The sequence below is a fragment of the Coregonus clupeaformis genome, chromosome 18, assembly GCF_020615455.1.
Source record: "Coregonus clupeaformis isolate EN_2021a chromosome 18, ASM2061545v1, whole genome shotgun sequence".
In the NCBI taxonomy this organism is placed as follows: domain Eukaryota; kingdom Metazoa; phylum Chordata; class Actinopteri; order Salmoniformes; family Salmonidae; genus Coregonus; species Coregonus clupeaformis.
Genome location: NC_059209.1, coordinates 11,892,419 through 11,908,693, shown reverse-complemented (window position 1 = coordinate 11,908,693; position 16,275 = coordinate 11,892,419). Strand labels below are relative to the sequence as shown.

Sequence of the window (16,275 nt, the reverse complement as noted above, 5' to 3'; positions counted from 1 at the left end):
ACTCTTATGCCACAGACAAAGCTAGGATAGCCTTTGTGATTGAGTTGCTGCGTGGTCGAGCGCTGGAGTGGGCTTCAGCCGTTTGGGAACGACAGGATCCCTGCATGGCTTCATACCAGGGGTTCACGGCCGAGATGAGGAAGCTCTTCGACCATTCCGTCCGAGGGAGGGACGCAGCTAGGCGCCTGTTTTCGCTTCGCCAAGGAACTCGCAGCGTGGCCGACTTCGTGATCGAGTTCAAGACGTTGGCTGTGGAGAGTGGGTGGAATGAGGAGTCTCTGCAAGCGGCCTTTTACCAGGGTCTGTCGGAGCAGCTCAAGGATGAGTTGATCTCCTATCCGGAGCCTAGTGACCTGGACAGCTTGGTAGCCTTGTCTATTCGGGTGGATAATCGAGTCCGAGAGCGAAGGAGGGGAGAAGCAATGGGTCCCGTCCAACCGATCAGCTTCTCAGGTTCCAGTCGGGTCGGGGATTGGACCAGAATACGTCGATCATCGTCCACCACACAGGATTAGTGGAGAGGTCCGGTCTCCCGATTCTGAACCCATGCAAGTGGGGCGGCACGGGTTAACCAAGGAGGAGCGCCAACACAGACGTAGGACTAACTGTTGCCTCTACTGTGGTGGTTCGGGACATTACCTCGCCACTGGTTCCCGGCGGTCGTCAAACTGCGCGGCTCGCTAAAGTTGGGAGGACTTTTAGCGAGCCAGTTTCGACCTCTCAATACCTCTGTCAGACCCGTTTCCCGGCTACCCTTATGAACAGGAATCAGAGCTTAGCGATTAACGCTTTTATCGATTCAGGTGCCGATGGAAGCTTTCTTGATGCCGAAGTTGGTGGAACAGCTGGGGCTTTCCAAGGAGCAATTGCCGGAAGCCATTGAAGCTACCACTCTGGACGGCAGTAGTCTGGCACGTATCACGATGAGGACTGAACCGGTTAAGATGCTGTTGTCGGGGAATCATTCGGAGATGATTTCATTCTTCATTCTGCCGTCTTCCCATGTTCCTCTGGTCCTTGGATACCCCTGGCTGAAGGAACACAATCCCACGTTCGATTGGGTGACGGGCAAGGTAACGAGTTGGAGCCTTGATTGTCATGCTAACTGTCTCAAGACTGCCTGTCCCCATTCGGTTCCCAGTCAGGTGATTGAGGCTAAACCCCCAGATTTGTCCCTGGTTCCCGAGACATATCACGATTTGGGGGAAGTGTTCAGTAAGCAGAAGGCTCTGTCACTCCCCTCCCCACCGACCATATGATTGTGCCATCAACCTGTTCCCTGGAGCTGTCTACCCCAAGGGAAGGTTATACAGTATCTCCCGACCTGAACGTGAGGCTTTGGAGACCTACATCAAGGAGGCCCTAGCTGCTGGTCTCGTTCGTCCCTCGTCATCACCCCTGGGGGCAGGATTCTTCTTTGTGGGTAAGAAGGATGGCTCTCTTCGACCGTGTATTGATTATCGGGGGTTGAATGACATCACGGTCAAGAACAAGTATCCCCTGCCCTTGATGAGTTCTGCCTTCGACTCCTTACAGGGTGCTACGGTGTTCACCAAGCTAGACCTACGCAATGCGTATCACATGGTCCGGATCAGAGAGGGGGACGAGTGGTTGACGGGTTTCAATACACCGATGGGTCACTTCGAGTATCAGGTGATGCCGTTTGGACTGACCAATGCTCCAGCGGTATTCCAGAGTATGGTGAACGACGTCCTGAGAGATATGATCGGTCTCTTTGTGTTTGTTTACCTGGATGACATTCTGATCTTCTCGAAGGAACCTTCCGACCCACGTCCAGCATGTCCGGCAGGTTCTGCAGCGATTGTTGGAGAATCGCCTGTTCGTGAAGGCCGAGAAGTGCGAGTTTCACGCCCACACGACATCCTTTCTCGGGTACATCATCTCCAGGGGAGAGATTAGGATGGACCAGGAGAAGGTTAGAGCGGTTCTGGAATGGGCCCAGCCCGGTACGAGATTGCAGCTCCAGAGATTTTTTGGGGTTTGCGAATTTCTACCGCAGATTCATCCGGGATTACAGCCGTGTGGCCGCTCCGTTAACTGCCTTGACTTCCAGTATCAGGACCTTCAAGTGGAATCCGGAGGCGGATCGAGCGTTTCTGGATTTGAAGAGGCGATTCACCAACGCACCGATTCTCTCTCAACCGGACACGGCCCGTCAGTTCGTCGTTGAAGTGGACGCGTATGATGTGGGAGTTGGCGCCATCCTGTCGCAGCGATGCTCCACGGACAGTAAACTCCATCCCTGCGCCTACTACTCTCGTCGCCTTTCGCCTGCGGAGAGGAATTACGATGTGGGTAACCGGGAGCTTCTCGCGGTGAAACTTGCCTTGGAGGAGTGGCGCCACTGGTTGGAGGGGGCGGAGCAACCGTTTATTGTCTGGACTGACCACAAGAATCTTGCTTACGTGCAATCGGCTAGACGTCTCAACTCCCGTCAGGCCAGGTGGGCGTTGTTTTTCGGACGATTCAATTTTTCCCTGACGTTCCGACCTGGATCTAAGAACGGCAAGGCGGATGCCTTGTCCCGGATGTTCTCCAAGACGGAGGAGAGTGGGTCCAAGACCGAGACAATTCTCCCCCGGAACTGCGTCGTGGGAGCTGTTAGGTGGAAGATTGAGGAGGAGGTGATGGCGGCCCTTCGGACGCAGCCCGGTCCCGGTAACGGTCCACCCGGTCGGTTGTTTGTGCCTGAGTCGGTTCGTCCTGCTGTCCTCAAATGGTCCCACGCCAGCAAGATGGCTTGTCACCCTGGCGTGGCTCGGACGATGGCGTTTCTTCGCAGACGTTTTGGTGGCCTGCCATGGCCGAGGATACTCGGGGTTATGTTGCTGCCTGTCCAGTGTGTGCGCAGAATAAGAGTACCAATCGGCCCAGCTCTGGACTACTTCACCCCCTTCCTATTCCCCGGCGACCATGGTCGCATCTGGCCCTGGACTTTGTCACTGGGTTGCCCGCTTCTGAGGGGAACACGGTCGTTCTGACTATCGTGGACAGATTCAGCAAGTTCGCCCACTTTGTGCCAATTGCCAAGCTTCCCTCTGCCTCGGAGACGTCCGAGATCCTGGTTAGGGAGGTTTTCAGGGTCCACGGGTTGCCCAGTGATATCGTTTCCGACCGTGGCCCTCAGTTTACCTCTGCTGTCTGGAAGTCCTTCTGTTTGGCCATTGGAGCTACAGTCAGTCTCACATCTGGTTTTCACCCCCAATCTAATGGTCAGGCGGAGAGAGCCAACCAGAAGATGGAATCCACGCTACGCTGCCTGGTCTCTTCCAACCCCACCTCCTGGGTCTCTCAGTTGCCTTGGGTTGAGTATGCCCACAATACTCTCCCTACATCTGCCACTGGGATGTCTCCCTTCCAGTGCCTGTATGGCTACCAACCTCCCTTGTTCCCTTCTCAGGAGAAGGAGCTCTCAGTGCCTTCTGTTCAGGCCCATATTCGTCGTTGCCACCGGACCTGGCATCGGGCCAGAAAGGCACTCCTTAGAGTTTCGGACCGGTATCAGCTCCAGGCGAATCGTCGCCGGATCCCCGCTCCCACCTATACCATCGGAGATAGGGTCTGGTTGGCCACACGGGATCTTCCTTTACGGACTGAGTCTAGGAAGTTGTTACCGAAGTTCATTGGTCCGTTTGTGGTGGAGAAGGTGATCAATCCGGTGGCAGTTCGACTCAAACTACCGAGGACGCTCAGAGTCCATCCCACCTTTCATGTCTCCTGCCTCAAGCCTGTTTTCCTCAGTCCTCTGTTGCCTCCTCCGCCTCCTCCTCCTCCTCCTCGGATGATCGGAGGTGGTCCTGCCTACACGGTGCGACGCATCATGGATTCCAGACGGCGGGGCCGGGGTTTCCAGTATCTCGTGGACTGGGAGGGGTATGGTCCTGAAGAGAGGAGTTGGATTCCGCGGCGACAGATCCTAGATGCTGACCTCATTCGTGACTTCTACCGCCTCCATCCTGGCGCTCCGGGAGTCCGCCCGGTGGCGTTCGTCGGAGGGGGGGTACTGTAACGATCCCGGCAGTCTGAGTCGGGTCCTGTCTGTGTACTAGTTTTTCTGCTCGTGATCTCCAGTTTCCCGAGGGCTCTGGAACGCTCCCTGCCTGGTTGCCGGGCAACGTTGCTAGGCGGGAGCTCTCTTGATTTCCGCACCTGCATCCCATCAGCAATCTGCACACCTGGTCCTGATCATCACCCTTCTTAGGCTCTGGCCTAACATCCATTCCCTGCCGGATCGTTAGCCATGAACAGTATGTTTATCAGCGGATCAGTCTTAGAGCTTAGAGCATTAGTTTTGTTGTTTTGCACCTTGTTTGCTTGTTGTATGCTTACCTCCGTTTTGTTCTCCCTGCAGTCACTCGTCCGGAACCTTCACCCAACCTCTGCCTGATGGTCGGCGACTGCCGAGCCATCATTGGACCAACTACTGCACCCTCAACAACTCATCCACGCCGCCCGCTCTGTTCCCTGGATTATTCAGCAGCACTCGTGGATCAGTTAAATAAACACTCACCTTTGACACCACTTACCTTGTCCTGGTCTGCTTCTTGGTTCTGGCTTAGTAAACCGTGACACAGTGATGTGTTGTGTAGGATTTGCCCAAACATAACACTTTGTATTCAGGACATAAAGTTCATTTCTTTGGCACATTTTGTGCAGTTTTACTTTAGTGCCTTATCGCAAACAGGATACATGTATTGGAATATTTGTATTCTGTACAGGCTTCCTTCTTTTCACACTTAGGTTAGTATTGTGGAGTAACTACAATGTTGTTGATCCATCCTCAGTTTTCTCCTATCACAGCCATTAAACTCTGTAACTGTTTTGAAGTCACCATTGGCCTCATGGTGAAATCCCTGAGTGTTATCCTCTCTTCCCAGCAACTGAATAGGGAAGGACGCCTGTATCTTTTTAGTGACTGGGTGTATTGATACACCCTCCAAAGTCTAATTAATAACTTCACCATGCTCAAAGGGATATTCAATGTCTGCTTAATTTTTTAATAGGTGCCCTTCTTCGCAAGGCATTGGAACATTTCCCTGATCTTTGTGGTTGAATCTGTGTTAAATTCAAGCATGACAGAGGATAATTGTGTGTGTGGGGTTCAGAGGTAGTCATAACAAAATTGTTAAACACTATTATTGCACAGAGAGTCCATGCAACTTATTATGTGACTTGTTTAGCACATTTTTACTCCTGAACTTATTTAGGCTTGGTATAACAAAGGGGTTGAATTCTTATTGACTCAAGACATTTCAGCTTTTCATTTCTTATTCATTAGTAAAAAATTTGAAAAACATAATTCCACTTTGACATTATGGGGTATTGTGTGTAGGCCAGTGACATTTTTTTTTACATTCAATCCATTTTAAATTCAGGCTGTAACACAACAAAATGTGGAAAAATTCAAGGGGTGTGAATACTTTCTGAAGGCACCGTAGCTACATTTTGAGGTGTCACATTTTGATTGAAGTGTAACGACAATTTTTGTGAATCACTTCCAATGATATCAAGTTATTATCAATAGAACAGGGGGCTAAAGTTTAAAGTGTATGTGTGCTGTGCCATTTGAGTTAAAAAATGATAACAGCGTTCTAAGTCCTGTGATGGACAGGCGCGTATAACAAAATCAAAAGGTACCAAACCAAATATATGAATCTGTTTAAAGCAATCGATTTAATGTATTTGTGATGACTGTAAATGTGTATATTAACATCACCAATCTGAAGCAAAAAGGATGTGTAATTCCACTCAATTTTATGCGGTGAAAATTCGAGCTTGTGTAACGTAGTAACACATACTGTCCACATAGGAGAAATTTGCGTAATATAAAATAATTAAATATGACCAAATAATTCAATATTTTTATTTAGTAAAGGAAGCACACTCACAGTTTTTTTTTTACAATAATGATAACTGTGTGCTCTAGACTAGAGCTTCCATAGTACCTGTGCAGCAGCCTGAACCTTTGATGTCCCTACTCTCGGTCTTGGCAGCTAGCAGCTGCTGTATAGGTGTCTGTCTCTCTTGGTGCTTAAACATCCATGCAGCTTTGAGCAACAATTTCGAAGGAAATCTTACAGAAAGTTCAACCATAAACACATTCCCAGCCGTTTCTTTAGATAACAGCATAAATGAGTTATGCTAACGCAAACGAGAATGTTTACAATGCCATGGCTGAATGCCTCTTTTGATTCAAATCTAATTTCTCACAATGATTTTAATCTGAACAGGACATGCATTCCATTTAGCTACTGTTTTTTTTATTAGTTCTCAGGTCAAAAGATTTAAGCAAATGATCTCAATTCTAGTAGTAACAGCTTGTGAGTTCATGTTGAACAACATGGATAAATAGCCTAGGCTAGATCTACACATAACAATAATATAAATGCAAGATGCAACAATTTAAAATATTTTTCTGAGTTACAGTTCATATAAGGAAATGTCAATTGAAATAAATTAATTAGGCCCTAATCTATAGATTTCACATGTCTGGGAATACAGATATGCATCTGTTGGTCACAGATACCTTAAAAAAAGGTAGGGGTGTGGATCAGAAAGCCAGTCAGAATCTGGTGTGACCATCTTTTGCCTCATGCAGCGTGACACATCTTCTTCGCATAGAGTTGATCAGGCTGTTGATTGTGACCTGTAAAATGTTGTCCCACTCTTCTATGGCTGTGCGAAGTTGCTGATTGGCGGAAACTGAAACATGCTGTCGTACACGTCGATCCAGAGCATCCCAAACATGCTCAATGGGTGACATGTCTGGTGAGTTTGCAGGCCATGGAGGAACATTTTCAGCTTCCAGGAATTGTGTACAGATCCTTGCGACATGGGGCTCTGCATTATCATGCCCAAACATGAGGTGATGGCGGCAGATGAATGGCACAACAATGGGCCTCAGGATCTCGTCACGGTATCTCTGTGCATTAAAATTGCCATCGATAAAATGCAATTGTGTTCGTTGTCCATAGCTTATGCCTGCCCATACCATAACCCCACCGCCACCATGGGGAACTCTGTTCACAACATTGACCGCAAGTCTGCCATCTGCCCGGTACAGTTGAAACCGGGATTAATCCGTGAAGAGCACACTTCTCCAGCGTGCCAGTCGCCATCAAACTGCAGTCAGGTCAAGACCCTGGTGAGGATGACGAGCACTCAGATGAGCTTCCCTGAGACGGTTTCTGACAGTTTATGCAGAAATTATTTGGTTGTGCAAACCCACAGTTTCATCAGCTGTCCGGGTGGCTGGTCTCAGACAATCCCGCAGGTGAAAAAGCCGGATGTAGAGGTCCTGGTCTGGCGTGGTTACATGTGGCCTGCGGTTGTGAAGCCGGTTGGACGTACTGCCAAATTGGACATTAGAGGCAGCTTATGGTAGAGAAATGAACATTCAATTCTCTTGCAAAAGCTCTGGTGGACATTCCTGCAGTCAGCATGGCAATTGCACACGCCCTCAGAACTTGTGGCATTGTGTTGTGTAACAAAACTGCACATATTAGGGTGGTCTTTTATTGTCCCCAGCACAAGGTGCACCTCTGTAATGATCATGCTGTGTAATCAGCTTCTTGATATGCCACACCGCATTGTCTCCGTACTGCTGTACTGTTTGTTGCTACTTGGCTACCTGCCAAACATTTTCGCTTTTTACTCTTAATAACTATTTAATCAAACTCTGTATTTAACAAGTTTACCAAGGTCTTAATTTTGTCCTCACACTTTTTTTTTATTCAACTTTTTCACCCTGGACACTTTATCTGTACATAGATCTGCAGGTCCTCCTCCGGTTGAAAAAAAAGCTAAGTAACATTATGCCTTCTTATTGCAGTCGCTTAACTGGTTTTCCCCACTAAGCAACGAGTCGGAGTCAGATCACGAGCCTTCTCAGGTCTCTTCTCCACCAGTTACGGGGTCTGAGCCGCCGAAGTCTCGCACCATTAGCTCTGACAAATTGAAAACCCTAGTCATTGGCGACTCTATTACCTGCAATATTAGACTTAAAAAGAATCATCCAGCAATCATACATTACATTGTTTACCAGGGGGCAGTGCTACTGACGTAAAGGCTAATCTGAAGATGGTGCTGGCTGAGGCTAAAACTGGCGAGTGTAGATGGTATACACTGTATAGGACTGGTCACCCCTCAGATCCTGGTACCTCACTAGGTTTCTTCCTAGGTTCCTGCCTTTCTAGGGAGTTTTTCCTAGTCACCATGCTTCTACATCTGCATTGCTTGCTGTTTGGGGTTTTAGGCTGGGTTTCTGTATAAGCACTTTGTGACATCTGCTGATGTAAAAAGGCTTTATAAATAAATGTGATTTGATTATCTTGGCAAATGAGAAATGCTCATTAACAGGGATGTAAACAAATGTGTGCACAAAATTTGAGAGAAATAAGCTTTTTGTGCATATGACAAATTTCTGGGATATTTTATTTTGGCTATTGAAACATGGGACCAACACTTTATGTGTTGCGTTTATAGTTTTGTTCAGTGGATTGTACCATTGGATTATTCTATTTCTTCTGCATCCGTTGGTAGCAACCATTAGTGATTATCGGGGCGGCGCTATAGCTGTGTTTGTGAGACAGGTGCGGATCCCGAAGGGGCCCGGGCCGGGTCTTTTTACAGAAATGGCTGTAGAGTCCAAATGGTTTGAGCTACAAACTATTAATAAGCTCACATAACTGTAATAAGATTCACATAGTTGCTGTCACAAATTCCAATCTCCACACGGTTGTCACTGACTAGTTGGATATTATGTCCCACTGAGCAAACGATTTCTGTACTTACAGCATGTTCTGATCATCAAATCAACTATCATGTGTATTTGACTGACTGGTCAAATTGCTCTCTGTGTAAAGTGCCTAGTCCACGTAATTGTCGCATATTGTGGCAAGGGTTCGAATCTCACATGAGACCCCCCCCCCCTTTGAAATGTAGATTTACTTCTGTTAGTGTGTTGAAATGGTACTCCTACAGCCAACAGCTTGAAAATGAAGATTATGAATTAATTTTATAACGAGCTACCTCTTTCTTGTGCCTTTCACATAACACACTGCTATTGCCCAATAATCATATTGCATAGGCTATATTACATGGACGTGTACACCTAAATGGAGGCCTACAACATTTTATATGCAATTTTAGAATAAGCTTTTTTTTGTCACATATGCATTATTTGACTCAAGAAGGACGAGCATTGCAAAGTGTACAGTATGATTGTAATTATCATCCTACAGATTGCAGTATCACAGTTCTTTTAAATAAGTATTTTAAATCGACAGTCAATGTAGGAAGACACTTGGCTGTCATTAGTTTATTGTTATGTAGGCTACACTTACATGTATGCCTACAACGTTTTATAAGCTATGCATTATTATAATCATCCACTTCGACACGTGTTTTGAATCGAGCATCAAGGACCGGTAGTGAACAGTTCTTTCCTCAACAACAAAAAAAGCTTAACATGAGGGTGGCTCGAACCCACAGTTCAAGTGCACTACTGATTTTCAGTCAACCGCTTTAGCAGTGTGTGCCACCTAGAAGCAATTATGATAACTATAGCCTACATGACTGCTATTTGACAAAAAAATTAGGTTTTTATTTTTGTTTTTATATATGATAAATGTTGTAAGGACCTCATTTTTCTCTTCTTCATAAAAGCATATGGATGTGTGTGAAACAGATAAACAAAAATGTGGGATTTTGTGCCAAAACATTAAAATGTTTGATGAATCAATGCAATATTGGCACACAACATTTTGTTACAGACCAACGGAACAAAAGTAAACCTTGTATTTGTAGGTTTAAAATATCCCTCTAGTAAGCCAAGGTTCACCTATTTTAAAAAATGCCATTGGTTGGTGGATATGAAGTCTAAGATATTTGATAGGCTGATGAAGACTTTATGCCAGGATAAAATCAGTGCCACCTGTTGAGGTTAGCATAGGGCTAACATGTGCCATGTTATCTGATGGCACCAGCTACAATTTAGCTTTCTGTCAGCTACAATTTAGCTTTCTGTCACATGCAAGTAAATCGACTATTTTAATTGGCTGATATCCATTTCGTGCCGAAAAACCTGTTTTAAATTGATATGGTTGCTTAAGTTCGCAAGTATGGACCCATTATACCTTGGCCCCAATGTGAGTTTAAAAAAAAATGTGGGTTAAATTTTAACAATTTTAAAAACAACAAAAATATCCAGTTAATCACACAGAAAACCATACGATTAACTATACTTTTTAATTGTTTGACAGCCCTAGTATTTACTCTAAGAATAACAACTAGGGAATTGAGGTAATTGTACCGCTCAGATTCAGAGAATGGAAATCAATTACTATGGGATAGAAATTACATTTATTTTGTTATCAATCAGGTCAACCTACCCAATTTGCAGCTAGCTTTCTTCCCATGTCCCATGCTTATTGGGGGTAGTGGCTTTCGCTCAGGGGACATAAAGGTGTCCCAGGACACACATTCAGGCCCTCCAAGCTCGCGCACCTTCTGCAGGCAGTTCTCCAGGAAGCCTACGGGGTCCTCAGGGCGATGGTACATCAGTCCAGTCAGCATACTCTATTAGGGAGAGAAAAAAGCCAATTCAACAGGAGATACAGTTCAAGGAATATGACAATAACTTTTTTATTGTTTTTGTGAATTCAAAGGTTCCTGCCATTTACACAACAACAACAGATTGATAAGGTGAGCCAGTAGAAACAGTTCAACAACCAAATAATCCCAATGAAAAATGTATCCCTGTAGATTTGTATCTGTCTAAAACCCATCTAGACATGTAAAACACTAAAACAATTCATTCTGAAGACATAATGAAGCTGGAAAGAAATGATAATTGCAAATTGATTCAATATGCTTGCCCTATTCGTTTAAGGCCTCTCAGAGAGATGGACTTGAATAAAAATAAATATATCCCCTTTCCCTCCTCAGAACTTCTCTGTTTGTGATGCAAATTCATTTAGAGCGTTGTGTGACTGGATATTTACATGTCAATCATCAAGGGTAGCATATCTCTGGGATAAACGTGAATAAATTATCGGTGCGAAAAAAACACAGCTGCAGTGTGCTACGTAGTGGAAAGAAACAGAATGTCATGATTCAATTATTCAGAATCTCATTTTCAAATCTCATTCATTGGCACAGATCCAGGCTTCGGATTTCAAGGTGATCTGTAGACATACACTACCAGTCAAAAGTTTGGGCACACCTACTCATTCAAGGGTTTTTCTTTATTTGTACTTTTACTATAGAATAATAGTGAAGACATTAAAACTATGAAATAACACAAATGGAATCATGTAGTAACCACAAAACTGTTAAACAAATAGCCACCCTTTGCCTTGATGACAGCTTTGCACACTTGGCAGTCTCTCAACCAGCTTCATGAGATCGTCACCTGGAATTTATTTCCTTCTTAATGCGTTTGAGCCAATCAGTTGTGTTGTGACAGGGTAGGGGGGTTATACAGAAGATAGCCCTGTTTGGTAAGATACCAAGTCCATATTATGTCAAGAACAGCTCAAATAAGCAAAGAGAAACAACAGTCCATCATTACATCATTACTCACAGAAATTGCAGCCCAAATAAATGCTTCACAGAGTTCAAGTCACAGATATATCTCAACATCAACTGTGCAGAGGGGACTGTGTGAATCAGGCCTTCATGGTCGAATTGCTGCAAAGAAACCACTACTAAAGGACACCAATAAGAAGAAGAGACTTGCTTGAGCCAAGAAACACGAGCAATGGACATTAGACCGGTGGAAATTTGTCCTTTGGTCTGGTCTCCAAATTTGAGATTTTTGGTTCCAACCGCCGTGGCTTTATGAGACGCGGTGTGGGTGAACGGATGATCTCCGCATGTGTAGTTCCCACTGTAAAGCATGGAGGAGGAGGTGTTATGGTGTGGGGGTGCTTTGCTGTTGACACTGTCTGTGATTTATTTAGAATTCAAGGCACACTTAGCCAGCATGGCTACCACAGCATTCTGCAGCGATACGCCATCCCATCTGGTTTGGGCTTAGTGGGACTAACAATGACCCAACACACCTCCAGGCTGTATAAGGGCTATTTTACCAAGACGGAGAGTGATGGAGTCACTGCATCAGATGACCTGGCCTCCAGAATTGAGATGGTTTGGGATGAGTCGGACGGCAGAGTGAAGGAAAAGCAGCCAACAAGTGCTCAGCATATGTGGGAACTCCTTCAAGACTGTTGGAAAAGCATTCCAGGTGAAGCCGGTTGAGAGAATACCAAAAGTGTGCAAAGCTGTCATCAAGGCAAAGGGTGGCTATTTGAAGAATCTCAAATATAAAATATATTTTGATTTGTTTAACACGTTTTTGGTTACTACATGATTCCATATGTGTTATTTCATAGTTACAATGTAGAAAATAGTAAAAATAAAGAAAAACCCTGGAATGAGTAGGTGTGTCCAAACCTTTGACTGGTACTGTATGTTGCAGATATTTCCTTTTTGCCGCCATGGAGAACTGAGGGACAACTTTATTATATTCCTTTAAAAGTACTGTTTCTAGATAGTGGTGTAAATTCAGCATATGTTTAAAACAAAAATTGAGGAATACAGTAGGTTAGAATGTACACAGACAAACACTATTACTAATCACTGCTCGTTCAGCCTACTGCTGGTTTTATTTGCTCTGTGTTTGCCATTGTGATGTTTCTCTCTCTCCCTTTCTCTTCTCTCTCTCTCAAGGTCTCCATTGCCTGCTATGAATGTGTATGATGCATCAGATGCAGTAACAGGACTCTAGTTGTCTTGGTGACAGTCAGTCTAGCATGTACATGCTAAAACGTCCGCGCTCTCAAATCAAATGTATCAATCTTAAACAAAAGAGCTGATTAGGCAAACCATGTTGAATGAGTTTTTGTGGTTAGAACATGAATGAGCAATTTACAATTTGCTTAAAATTCTACTATGAATCAGGTCTATCGTGAAGCTTGTTATGGGTAGAGATGTTTCATTTGATGTTTATTCAAGAAGGTAATGTGCACAATGTACTCTCCCCTCTCGCAGTCTCTCTCTCCCCCCTCTCTCTCTCACACTCTCAATCAATCTATCTATCTATCTATCCATCCATCTTTGGATTATTAGCTATACCTAACAGCCTGAGACACAAATGACTTGTAAATTTGTTTTAACAGCTATCAGCACTTCTTATTGTTATATTAATCACAATTCTTCCAAGTTTATGATGACGTGGTATCTCTTATTTGTAATGAACTTTTAGTTTACCAGAAGTGTACCAGAGTATCTAGAATATGCTACTAGAACATGTTTTATTCACAGAGCAGAACACAAAGACAGACCCCCTGATTATTATCAATATTTTGATAGCTTTTCAGACTCACTAATTCATTGGTCAAATATAAATACATTCACAAGGATTTTTGCATGACCTGTAATGAACCGAAATGCCTTATCTCTATCAAAACCAGCAAGTCTACCATACCTCACATAGTTGTTGGATCTGATGTTTCGAAAGGTATTCTTTGGCGTCATTGGTGTTCATTCTTTATATTCCTGTCCAGACTGGAGCCTGTATTATCCTGTCCTCTCCTCGCAGGCTTGCACGCTGTCCACTGGATGCCGCGCCGGCTCCAGGGCACTGTAGCAATGATTGACAGATGTAACAAAAGTGTCGGTAAGAATGTATTTTGTAAATATATGTTTTTGTATATTCTAAATCACACAAACAAATCAAATGTCAAGTAAGTACACATGAAAAAACAGGCAACAATTATGTTAGGGAATAGGTTAGGTAGTTTAGACAGCACACTACAACTCACTACCACTTCCATACTCCATTCCCCCAGGGGGCAGTAGCAACATTGTCCAAGTGCTGAGCCTGGTTGATAAGCACATCAGGTGCTGCCAATTAAGGTGATTGTCAGTCAGTGTCCTAGCTTGCAAGCTGTGAGGCTGCTGGTTGGTTTGGTGGTCAAGAGGCCTTTTGTTTGATTTTGAATCTTTAGTTTTAGGCATGCCTGTTTGTAGGTGTCCTTTTTGTATATATTTATTTCCGTCACCATCTGAACATAACAATCTGGTTGGGTTCGCCATCACAAAGGAGTCAAGACAGAGCTGGCCCTGGACCTAAGGCAATGTTGCTGTCTCCCTGGGCACACGTGTGTCCAACATCGTGGTCCTCTGTAGCTCAGCTGGTAGAGCACGGCGCTTGTAACGCCAAGGTAGTGGGTTCGATCCCCGGGTCCACCCATACACAAAGATGTATGCACGCATGACTGTAAGTCGCTTTGGATAAAAGCGTCTGCTAAATGGCATATATATATATATATATATGGTCCTCAAATACTGATTTCTCACATAAATGCACACATTCATTCAGGTTACAGACCATGTAACTAGGCATAGGACCCCTAGACAAAGTGAGTGCAACAATATCCGTAGGCTAGTTATTGGTTTCGTAGCAACTATGTGAGTAGCGGAGACCAGGGATGTGTAACACTCAATAGCTATACAAGCTAGAGTGGTGTAACTTGCTCTGCACACCTCTATTCAAGTTTCTCACCTCACAAGAAGGACAGTGCAATAAGACCAAGTGTAATTCTATTCTCTGTTGATAAGTGGAATAACCAAACTTTTGATCATCAGTCTTATTCAGATAGTGCTTATTCAGAACTACTGTGCTTATTCAGAACTAGTGCTTATTATTGCATTTATTTTATAGAATGAATTGATAGATCTACAATGTAAAGGTAGACCTAAACTACATACGCCTTTGTTTAAATTGAGTTTCCAAAAAAGATCTTGATTTGCAATCCATAACCATCCACAGATGCATTACATTTGTTAATATAACATACATAAACTCTGTTGTAACACTCCCGTGAATAAACAGTCAGATAATTATGTCGGAAAAAAACATTGTCCGAAAAACAAAATAACTTTAAACAAAAGTCTGATATTGCCAATACGTTGCAGTGCTATGAGGAAATCATATTAGGTGATATCAGATGTTCATAACATATTTAAAAGTCTCCTTACAGTATTGATCATTAGCCAGAATCCGACTATACGTTCATAAAATTGTATTTTTAGTCAGAACACGGCTATACCACGATCAGGACAGCTCGGAGCCGGCATGAGATATGGAATGGAAAACGTACCTCAAACCAGGGATGAGAGATGGCAGTGTACTCCGAATTATCCCATTATCCCAACTGACAAATCAAGAACATTGAAATACTGCTAGTTGTTAATGACTGCTAGTTGTCATCAGCATGCTAGGCTAGCTAATGCTATAGCAGCCGATTGGATTCCATGAACATGTGATGCCTAGTTTTTGGATGAGTGGCTACCGGAAGTGTTGTCAAATCCGCCGGCTCTGCGCTATCCTGATCATGGCATAGACACTTTCCGACTAGAGAGAGAATGTAATGAACGTACTGTATTGTCAGATTCTGGCTATATTGTTCACAAGCTCAGTCATGAATAGGTCGAGCTGTGTCTGTAAAGTGATTGTCTATATAAAGTCCCACAGTTGACATTGCATTTCAGAGCAAAAAAACAAGCCATGAGGTCAAAGGAATTGTCCGTAGAGCTCAGAGAAAGGATTGTGTCGAGGCACAGATCTGGGGAAGGGTACCAAAACATTTCTGCAGCATTGAAGGTCCCAAATGTCCCCAAGTGGACTCCTATCACGTCGTAGAAACATCTCAAAGATTATCAATGGAAACAGGATGCACCTGAGCTCAATTTTGAGTCTCATAGAAAAATTTCTGAATATTTATGTAAATAAAGTATCTGTTTTTTATTTTTAATAAATGTGACCGCCTGCCTCGATTCGGTCTTATGTAGCAAAATTAGAAATGTTTTTTTTTTACATCGGATAAAAGTAAAGACTGGTATATCATACACTGCAGTTGAGGAATAATGGGAAAATAATTCTGCTTTGAAAGTTGATAAACTTGTAACCACACTTTTGAGCAAATGGCACTTTAATGTTTTGGAACATACTGGAGAGCTCTTCTTTGTCTACCCCCATTCAGCATCGTTCACACCCTCTTAAGACTTAGTCCCACCCATCTCTTTAAGGATTCACATGAGGCCATATGGTAAACACATGTTATATCAAATACAATCTAAGTTTATTTGTCACATGCACAGGATACTGAAGGTGTAAATGGTAGAGTGATAGTACTTGCATACTTGCATAGTAGCAATATCAAAAACACAAAGTGTCCAGATAAAAAT

General features: G+C 43.9%; 1 protein-coding gene across 1 annotated transcript in view; it reads right to left on the bottom strand.

Moving 5' to 3' along the window:
* Positions 1–15,338, bottom strand: part of ak5l (adenylate kinase 5, like) — a 31,843-nt gene extending 16,505 nt beyond the window's left edge. Inside the window, exons 1-3 of the mRNA XM_041904160.2 lie at positions 15,189–15,338; positions 13,511–13,666; positions 10,413–10,599 (exon numbers count right to left, since the gene is read on the bottom strand). Of these exons, the coding sequence (XP_041760094.2) occupies positions 10,413–10,599; positions 13,511–13,570 (247 nt within the window). The 5' untranslated portion in view covers positions 13,571–13,666; positions 15,189–15,338. The remainder of the gene's footprint in view (positions 1–10,412; positions 10,600–13,510; positions 13,667–15,188) is intronic.
* Positions 15,339–16,275: the final 937 nt, after the last annotated feature.